This window comes from Dufourea novaeangliae, unplaced genomic scaffold, assembly GCF_001272555.1.
Source record: "Dufourea novaeangliae isolate 0120121106 unplaced genomic scaffold, ASM127255v1 scaffold165, whole genome shotgun sequence".
In the NCBI taxonomy this organism is placed as follows: domain Eukaryota; kingdom Metazoa; phylum Arthropoda; class Insecta; order Hymenoptera; family Halictidae; genus Dufourea; species Dufourea novaeangliae.
Window position 1 is genome coordinate 485,842 of NW_015374045.1, and position 9,568 is coordinate 495,409.

The 9,568-nt window shown below is 44.3% G+C and overlaps 2 protein-coding genes across 4 annotated transcripts; one reads left to right on the forward strand and one right to left on the reverse strand.

The window, feature by feature from the left end:
• Positions 1 to 412: 412 nt before the first annotated feature.
• Positions 413 to 4,252, forward strand: LOC107189639 (myotubularin-related protein 2). Of its 3 annotated transcripts, XM_015578220.1 has the most exons (10): positions 413 to 490; positions 910 to 1,112; positions 1,200 to 1,307; positions 1,578 to 2,030; positions 2,112 to 2,559; positions 2,713 to 2,888; positions 2,963 to 3,070; positions 3,150 to 3,334; positions 3,420 to 3,624; positions 3,734 to 4,252. In XM_015578220.1, exons 2-10 carry the CDS (start codon positions 987 to 989, stop codon positions 3,884 to 3,886), a joined length of 1,962 nt encoding a protein of 653 aa, XP_015433706.1. In that variant the 5' UTR covers positions 413 to 490; positions 910 to 986; the 3' UTR covers positions 3,887 to 4,252. The 3 variants fall into 3 exon arrangements, with proteins under 3 accessions (XP_015433706.1, XP_015433703.1, XP_015433705.1); XM_015578217.1 differs by lacking the exon at positions 1,200 to 1,307 and having other exon boundaries at positions 3,734 to 4,250; XM_015578219.1 differs by lacking the exons at positions 413 to 490; positions 1,200 to 1,307 and adding an exon at positions 558 to 571 and having other exon boundaries at positions 3,734 to 4,250.
• Positions 4,249 to 8,948, reverse strand: LOC107189582 (nose resistant to fluoxetine protein 6-like). The gene is made up of 13 exons (XM_015578142.1): positions 8,711 to 8,948; positions 7,777 to 8,021; positions 7,289 to 7,482; positions 6,639 to 6,919; positions 6,335 to 6,570; positions 6,030 to 6,283; positions 5,791 to 5,956; positions 5,630 to 5,709; positions 5,447 to 5,542; positions 5,213 to 5,342; positions 4,715 to 4,889; positions 4,489 to 4,631; positions 4,249 to 4,394 (listed from the first exon to the last, which is right to left on the reverse strand). Exons 1-13 carry the CDS (start codon positions 8,928 to 8,930, stop codon positions 4,269 to 4,271), a joined length of 2,346 nt encoding a protein of 781 aa, XP_015433628.1. The 5' UTR covers positions 8,931 to 8,948; the 3' UTR covers positions 4,249 to 4,268.
• Between the last annotated feature and the right edge of the window lie 620 nt (positions 8,949 to 9,568).

The window sequence follows — 9,568 nt, forward strand, 5'->3', positions numbered from 1 at the left end:
GGATTACGGGACAATGAACGGTAATGAATTGGCTTGCGTCAGTACACGTTTGAAAGTGATCCTTTATCGCTGTTGCTCGTACAACTCTCGAGCTCGGTTGAATGTTGCTCGTGCAACTGTCGACATCTGACTGACAGTTGTGCGTGGATCCGTGAGCAAACTATATAGTAACCCCAGCAACCATGGCAGTTTCTGCAGATACTACTAGAGCCCAAGTTTAAAAGACGTAGGCAGTAGTTAGTTTCCGTAGTAAGCCAAAGACCCCGTGTGATGAGAACGTTGGGTCACAGAACCCCCGGTGGAGGCGCCAGGTACCCCGTGTATGTAGAAGTGGGGTCATAGAACCCCCGGCCAAGCGCAAGAGTTTTGAAAGTCTTTTCTGTCGCTCGTCTGTGATATAACTGGCGCTACAGGTGAACATAATTGGAACTGCGTTAGCTGTCGGGTTTTTCTGATCGAGTCTGCGATGCGCGGGCTATGTCTGTCAAACGTAAGTTGCATTGACAGAATTAATCACAGAATTCTTTATGTAATCGTAAACGAACGAAGTTGGTGTACTGAATTATTGTTTGTATGTAAACAGTACTAAGATTGACCAGTTTTCCGAGTTGTAAATATGTTACTTGTAATATTTCTGGGCGTGGTAGAATGCAGTGTAAACAGTCTCTATTTACACAGCCATTATGTTGTATTAAATACTTGAAAGTAACTATTTCTGTTTGTCTGGCTGTGAGGATCGGATGATCGGAATCTAAAAGTTTATCACTTGTAATGGATTTTGTACACGTACAATATTTCTGATTTTGAGGTTAAATATCTTAAATGACAGTCGTACTGGAAAATACTTCTTGGTGTAGTGATTTAAACAGTTTTCGATTTCCTATTTTATAAAGACTTCAATTGTTGCAGATGTAGTGATTAGTACAATATAAAATTATGTCATTCCATTGAATGCAAGTAAACGAGAATCTAATAGTACTGCAAGCATGGAGAAGAGAGGCAGCGCAGAACTGTTGAATGTAGAACAAAATAATTCTAAAAATGCCAGCTCGGATTCTCTTAACTCAGACAGCAAGAGCAGTTCGCTCAATTCCAAAATGGGCCAAGAATCGGTAACAAAAACTCATCTATTCAAACTAGGTTTCTTTTTAACACTTCTTGTGCATATCTAACTGTATGCAAGCATTCAACTTCTTTAGGAAAGCTGGGAAAAAGCATCTCATTCCAAAAGTTTTTCCTCAAGCTCTGCATCAACAGATAACAATATTGTCTCTGCTTTAGAAGCTAGAAAAGAGAATCAAGTAAAAGTGAGTTTCTCTCAGATGCATAGAATTGAGATCAATTTTATTTCTTTGAACACTTCTGTATCACCAGAGTTTATGTTTACAGAGAATATTTATGATTTTCATTTCGTTGTTTCGATATGTTTTATCTTTCTAATGGGAATTTCTGTGTTGTCACTTTTACTTTTGCACACAATTATGCAATTGGATTACCTAATAGATTAGAGTGATCAACGATTGTTTGATTTTAAAATTTTATTATCAAACCATCAACGTACATATCATTCATTGCAGAATCTGTCCAGCGGAGAAACGGGACCGCCGCTTTTAAACGGAGAACGGATGCAGGGTATTGCTCACGAGGTAACTTATCTATGCCCGTACTCCGGACCAGCCAGAGGAATTCTTAGCGTTACCAATTACAAGCTTCATTTTCGGAGCGTCGATCGCGAAACACCGTACGTGGTGGAAGTACCTCTAGGTGTAGTGAGCAGAATCGAAAAAGTTGGTGGTGCGTCTAGCAGGAGAGAAAATTCTTATGGAATTGAAGTGTTCTGTAAAGACATGCGGAATCTCAGATTCGCCCATAAACAGGAGAATCATTCCAGACGGGACATTTTCGAGAAGCTCCAACAGTATTCATTCCCATTGTCTCACAAGTTACCACTCTTTGCGTTTGAATACTCCGAAACGTTTCCTGAGAATGGTTGGAATGTCTATGAGCCCATAGCTGAGTTAAAAAGAATGGTAAGGAATGTTAGAGAACAAACATGTAGGAGAAAGCATTCACAAATTTAATAATCAGTTAAAACTATGGTCCATTTCTAGGGGGTAAACAACGATATGTGGAAAATATCGAAGATCAACGACACATATTCGGTATGCGATAGTTATCCAGCGGTATGGGCAGTACCTGCAGCAGCAACCGACGAGGATCTGCAAGCGTCCGCCGCTTTCAGAAGCAGGGGTAGACTTCCAGTGCTTTCGTGGATCCACCCGGAAAGTCAAGCAACGATCACTCGTTGCGCCCAACCGTTAGTGGGTGTCGGTGGTAAACGAAGTCGCGAGGACGAAAGATACGTTCAACTTATTATGGACGCGAACGCGCAGAGTCACAAATTATTCATTATGGATGCCCGACCGATGCCTAACGCGGTGGCGAATAAAGCGAAAGGTGGTGGTTACGAGAGCGAAGACGCTTACCAGAATGCAGAGCTAGTATTTCTAGATATTCCTAATATACACGTGATGCGGGAAAGTCTTAGAAAATTGAAAGGTATGCAGCTTGTTATAGATCTGTTGCATTAACGGCTTGAGTCGTAAATGACTTTCGGTACAGGTAGCGAAAGATTTATAAAACGATTTATCAGTGTTTTAACGAAACGTATCAGGCAATCATGACTACCATTTAATATCAATTACCTTTCAGAATTATGCTTCCCGACAATCGATGAAGCCAGGTGGTTGTCAGAAATAGAATCTACTGTCTGGCTAAAACACATCAAATACGTGCTCGCAGGCGCGCTCAAAATAGTTGATAAAGTCGAGAATCACAAAACGTCGGTGCTGGTGCACTGTTCGGACGGTTGGGATCGAACGGCACAGGTAACTACGACACACTCGAATGTACTTTAGATGAAAACAAAAATGTACCTTTCAATACTTGTAACTGTTTGCAGCTCACGGCTCTTGCCATGTTAATGTTAGATCCGTATTACAGAACTATCAAAGGTTTTGAGGTTCTTATTGAGAAGGAATGGCTCAGTTTCGGTCACAAATTTCAACAGGTGCGGGAAAAAATATCGTATTCATTTAAATAATTTTATTTCACCTCGGGACGTTATAATCATAAGGATGTTTCTCCAGAGAATCGGTCATGGCGATGAACACCACAGCGACGCGGATAGATCTCCGGTATTTCTGCAGTTCATGGACTGCGTGCGGCAGATCAGTCGCCAATTTCCGAACGCATTCGAATTTAATGAACACTTTCTCATCACTATACTCGATCATCTGTACTCTTGCAGATTTGGCACATTTTTATGCAGCAGGTATTATATCGGATGTATTTCGATATATAAAATCGTTTATACGTTTTCCTTGGTACTAATCCTGGTCATCGCTTTATTTCTACAGCGAACGTGAAAGAGTACAGGATCAAGTGAAACAAAAAACTGTCTCGTTGTGGTCGTACACCAACAGTCAATTATCTCTGTACCAGAATCCTCTGTATTGGGCAGCTCCCAATTATCAGCCCGTCTTGATGCCGATCGCTAGCATGAGGTATATGAAGCCATGGAAAAGTCTGTATTGCAGATGGAATCCTAGCATGCGACAGCAGGTTCGTGGAAACCATTGATATTTTTGTAACGATCGACTGAGTCAAATTTTCCTACTAGAATCTAACGTATTTCCTTTCTTAATTTTCATCCGTGTCCATTGTCTTTTAGGATCCCGTTTACCAACGAACGAGGGAACTTCTAGTCTTAAAGGAACAACTTGAAAAACAGCTCGATGAGGGTCGACGCGAACAGGCCTCCCGTGCTAATCGGTCCCTGGCGTCGCAGGCACCGCCCAAGATACATTCCCCGGCACACTCATAACACGCTCACAATTCACCCGTCCTCTAACGATCTGTAGTTATTGTAAATGTACTCCTCCATGCTTCGTTTCCGTGCTCGAGCCAGCGTGCAACATTGACTAAACTCACAATCGCTATGTACAAAACGCTCATTGATAAAAAAAAAGAAAGAAAGGAAAAAAAAATGGAAAACGTTTATGACTATTGTACGATTGACTCTATGGACTTATCCTTCTCATGCGTCGTATGAAATATAGGAGATTTACGCTTGACTTCTGAACAAAATCGATCGCGTTGATCACGGAAAAATCGTCTCGGCGGTTGATACAGTTCACGTGTATCGTTTGCAAATCTTGTATCCGGCCAGTTAATCAATGTCGTAGGAATCTATACGTGTACGGTACTCATTTCATCCTTCTATTAGTATTAAAGTACAACCGCAGTAACAGTATAGCCGGCGCTTCCGCCATCACCGAAAGCACAAGACTAGAGGCGTAAGTCATTGCATGCACTCCTAAAGCCAAGACAGTCTAAGGGAAAGAATAAAAGTGTTAAAACCGAATTGTTCCGACGATGATCGTTTTTTTTTTTCAGCAAAATCGAGATACCAACTGGCGAACTTACCGTGTTTAGGAAGTCAACGTAAACCGGGTAATTACCGTACATGAAAATCGAGGTCAGAATAAAAGGATTCAGGAGGTAAGCACAGAACGTTAGCCTGCCCATTGGTATCCAGGCTCGAAGCGACAAGAATTTATTCACGATACCTGAAAGAACGGAAGGAACATTATTGAACGTTAAAAATAAATCTTCGATAGTCTTCTTTTTTCGGGACATAAAATTGAATTACCCCCGTTGTTCGTGGTACACGCAATTATCAGCCACGCTATTCCAAAAGCCCAGAATGTTCTGCTTAGGGAAACGTAAAGAACACTCATAGCCAGAGGTATGTTTTTGTCTACTATTCCGAAAAGGATCGAGCAGTTGCATAATACACCAAAGGTCCAACCGGCGATTCGGGCTTTCTGAAATGTAGGTATTACATTACAATAATATCGATAGAAAAACAGCAGATTATAAGTCATTTAGCACGCATCGGTTCAATGCGATGAATGCTTTAAACCAGAGCTGTCTGCATCGATTGCTCACAAGCAGCAACGTTACCCCCATTTACAGTCGTCAGATTGACTCGTTTGAGTGTTCCTACCAATAATCTTCCCGCCATGACTCCAACAAGTCAATCTGAGAACGATTAAGTGAGGGTAACCCGAGAAGGTGAAGTTCGAGCTACAGGTCCTCCTGAGCAATCAGTTGCGCAGCTCTGTAATTTAAACTACATATTCCTTACCGTCGATAGATTCAATTTATATTTCCATTTTTCAAGAAGGATCGCCGTAAGGATCCCGACTATGAATGGTCCGATCCTCATCCACGGTCGTATGTAGATAACCGTCAGGGTTTTGTACAACTGGTCGAGCCTGAGAGAGATCCGCGTGTTTAGTATTGCGAGAAAATCAAGATGTCAAAATCGGGTGGGACACCCTGTATACATTTCGCAAACGAACATATGGGATACACTTACGTAGGAACGTATTCGAGAACGTACACCTTATAACCGATTATTATACAAGACGAGAGCATCGTGACAGCGGTCACGCCCGCGGCGATGAAAAAGTGCCTGAAATTGTTGACCGAAGGTAGACAATGTTCGAGCGGTTAAAAATGCCGTAATACGTAATCAATAATACAAACTGCACACACTCACGTGGAAAACAGCACCAACAAAATCGTGCCGAACATGAAGAACTGCATGTCATTGGCTATGTACCAACTCCACGAGAAACACTGAAACAAACATATCACCCGAATGATTCGGTTTTACCGGGATAGACGGTCGGAGGATTCGAATTATAAATTGCGCCATACCAGTTCGTTCCAGTCGTAGAAGTTGTTGATGTAGAGCAAATTCCTCCACCAATACTTCGTGCAGTAATTGACCGGTTCCTCGATGAAGTGGAACGTCGAGACTTTGTCGTAAGAGGTGAAGTTCAATATCGTGAATATTATCACGATCGCGTACGCGGGTGTAAGCCTTAATATGCATTCGTTAAAAGACGAATCAAACGTGGGGATAAGATCAACGCGATGGGAAATAAACACGTTACCTGATGAATCGTTTCAGGGACTGCAACAAGAAGATTTTCGTGAAATTCCGAAAGGTAAAGTTTGGCTTCTCTTTCCTTATCGATTTCAGGTACACCATGCCCAGTAGGAATCCGCTCACACAGAAGAACGTGTCCACGGAGTACGTCGCGTTGGTCAGTACTTGCATCCAGGCTGCGTTCGTCATCATAACAGCTGTCGTTCTATCCCCTGAATACGAGAAATTTGTTAATCGTAAAACACTAAATTCGGCAATCTCTTTTTATATTTTCCTTTTTTTTTTTTTTTTTTTTTTTTTTTAAAAAGCGCTCCCGTAGTAAATGGTGTGCGCTGCTATGATCCACGTCATTCCGAAGAATTTCACGCCGTGCAACATCGCTATATTATCCGTTCCAGACTCTATGTTGAATATTTGCTTCAGATTCGAGTAGCCGGAGAAACATATCAGGAATTTCCCTATGGTACTCTGCGGCCGGAGATCCCTAATGGAAACGTTCTCGGGATCGGGCTCGCGTTTCGCCTCCGCATCGTTGTTTTTCAATTCTGTACGAAAATTAATGTCGTTCCAATTACCAAGTAAATACATTCGACGGTCGTTGGCTATACGGTGCTCGGAAAGAAAAATCGATGGATCGTGTTCGTATACTCGAAGAAATCGAAGAGTTCCGATGGGTTCGTGATAATGTTACTTGGCCGTTCAAGGTCACTCCCCACCATGAACCTCCAATTATTCCCCGAGCAGTATATACAAATCGAGGCTATCGACTCACCGGATGTGTTGTTGTTCTCGAAAGCAAGGAAATCCCGTTTTCGTTTCAAACGTTTTTGGTAGACGAACAAATCGTACACCGTGCCGGCAACAGTCATGCCAGCCACCAGCAGTAACGCGAGTCTGCGGGAGCAAAAAATTTCAGCATGTCAATAGTTTCACAGAGATCGGTTACGCAAGAGGAAAACACTTTTTGCATTTCCGCGTGGGACAACCAAGAGGGGCAAGGGAGGGGTGGATCAATTCGTTTCAATAACAAATTATTACAAGCACTACAACAAAAACTTTCGACGACGTGTCGCGTGATAGATATATATATATATATATAACATTCACGGATGGAAATTAGGGAAACGTTTAACACGGACATCTGACGTTCGAGCCCAAGTTCAAAAGAAGTATGGAACCGTTTGTTATATGTATGGTAGACCGGGAGTCGGACTTCGTGCCATTCTGCCGTGAAAATTGCACCGATTACCCTTCGTTACGTACATCATCACGACATGCTTGCCGTCAAGGAGCCACCGATGGTCGTCTCTCAAATCTTTGACCTCGTCCAACTTAAAGTCCGCGGCATAGAGTTTCCCAACTAGGAGTGTTCTATCATGGAAGATCTTCTCTACTACTACGGCTATCTCGTCCGTGGTGCAGGTCGCCGGCAAGCAGAGTCCAAGTACCATTTGATTCTAAAACATCGCGTTTCTTAATGAGTCCCGAGGATATCTTAGACCCGGCAATAGAATTCCGGCGGAATCCCGCGCGTTATATGTAATGTATGTGTGTATGCGACGATCCTTTTCGTTCGTCGATGGACGAGCGACATCTGGGTTGTTCACGATCTACCCGACACCAACGAAAATTGGCCGGTAAGGTCCCACGAATTTTCACGTACGTATATGTAGTTCGACAGAGATCGTCGATCGACGTGGATACACCAAGAAAAGTGTTGGTGACTGTTCTCTCGAACCGCGCACGCTTACCTCTTCCTGCAGTCCCAGGTGGTACTGCATGGTGCTGTTATGATGAAACTGGGCGACGTAGTATCGTATAGGAAAGGGTGGAAATTCGTGTTCCGTGTCGCGGTAGAGCGAGTTGTTTCTCTCCTCTTGGGCCGACACCGGTAGCTTTCTCTTCTCGTTCAAGTACTGGCACCCCAAACGACTTCCCACCCAATAGTTGCCCTGTTGAACGAAGTGGCTCGTCGGCATCCCGCTCATGTCCAAAACTTCGAAAATAAACGTTCATCGTGAACAATCGATGGGATCCGCAGCGTTCGGAAAACGGGATTTTGTTTGATACGATCGAAACCGAAACGGAAGGGAAACAAACGAAATAGAAGGGAGGTAAACGAAACGGAAGGGAACAGTTCGAATCGAAAATAAATCGGCGCCGATTGACGGCGGTAGACGCACACCGCGGTGTTCTCTGTCGCTTTTCCGTGCTCTTGCTGAAACTAGTTTCTTGTATAACACGAAGAAAGTCGACGCGCGACGTCAGGGGAGTGTTGCGCCGGCACCACGAACAAAATCCCCCGGTCTGACACAATTATTCTCGCCGCTTAATCGCGTCTAATCGTGCCCGATAGAGAGAGAGATTCGCGGTTGCACAAGCGCGCCATCCGAATGGGCCCTGGAAGAGAGCCTGTTCGCGAGCCGAATTACCCGGCATCGGTACAACGTTTTTCAATGTATTATGTACACGCGGAACGGAAACGAGCCCTGTTACGAAACAAGCGTTTGCAGATCCGCGGTTACGTTTCGATCGTATATAAGAATTTGCTTCGTCCCGTTTCCATAAGTGTCTCCATTTTTCCACCGTTCTAATTTTCCGTTTACGGGTGTCGGCGGAAGAAAGAAGAAAAAAAAAAAAAAAAAAAAAAAAAAAAGGAGCCGGATTCTGTCACCGCGTACTAACTTTTCAAGGCCCACAGTACACCACGGTCAATGGCGTCTCGTAACTGCTCCATCTCGATACGACACTCCGTCGAATTCAGTAGATCGGTTTTGGTGAGCACCGTGTAACCCGGCATCGTCTCGATCATCGCCTCGCGGTTCGACTTGTCCCGTACGAGCCCGTGCACCGTCGTCGTCACGCAAATCGCGACCAACAACCAAACATTCGTGTACCTCGTCATCGTTTCGTGAGGTATATCGGTTGATATCACTGGCTAAATTTCACTGATCCCGTAACCACGGATTACGAACAACCAACCGCGTGCAAAACGAGGAGGCAACGACGACGGATTGCCCGATTCCGATTCGATCCCGAGGAGATCGAGTTCGCGGTACCCGCGGATCAACGAGCACTGCCCCCGGTCTACGATTCTTCGTACGGGGATGAAAAATCGAAATCCGTTTCGCTGGGTCCGTTGGATTTGCGCGGAAACGACTGGCTGGTCTGGGTCCCAGCGATGCGACGATCACCAGACGCGATCCCGACGAGACAGAGCGTATCCGCGGAGGGACACACGATTTATTTGTATGAGAGGTACCGGGCGACCAAGGAGATACGACGACCGGGAAAGGACTGCCCGTGCAGGAGAAGTAATCACAGAATCCAAATGGAAAGCAACCGGAGCCCCGTCCTCGTGTGGCCTGCGTCGTCATCGTCGTCATCGTCGTCATCGTATCGTTGTCGTCGTCCTGCTTTGATGTCACACCGCTTCGACAAACCCCCACCACCTCGACACACGGTTTTAGTCGAGCAGAGATTATTATTCCCGCGCCGGTCTGCCGAGATGATTGGTCATTATTTGGAATACATCTCTCTCTT

Bases quoted from the DNA above. Each gene is read 5' to 3' on its own strand.
- LOC107189639 (XM_015578220.1), top strand. From the start codon at position 987: ATGGAGAAGAGAGGCAGCGCAGAACTGTTGAATGTAGAACAAAATAAT. The intron at 2,560-2,712 runs GTATGCAGCTTG...ATTACCTTTCAG, and splicing joins AAGTCTTAGAAAATTGAAAG to AATTATGCTTCCCGACAATC. The intron at 2,889-2,962 runs GTAACTACGACA...AACTGTTTGCAG, and splicing joins GTTGGGATCGAACGGCACAG to CTCACGGCTCTTGCCATGTT.
- LOC107189582 (XM_015578142.1), bottom strand. From the start codon at position 8,930: ATGACGAGGTACACGAATGTTTGGTTGTTGGTCGCGATTTGCGTGACG. The intron at 6,920-7,288 runs GTACGTAACGAA...TTGCTCCCGCAG, and splicing joins GGCAAGCATGTCGTGATGAT to ACTCGCGTTACTGCTGGTGG. The intron at 6,571-6,638 runs GCACCGTATAGC...ATTTTCGTACAG, and splicing joins CCATCGATTTTTCTTTCCGA to AATTGAAAAACAACGATGCG.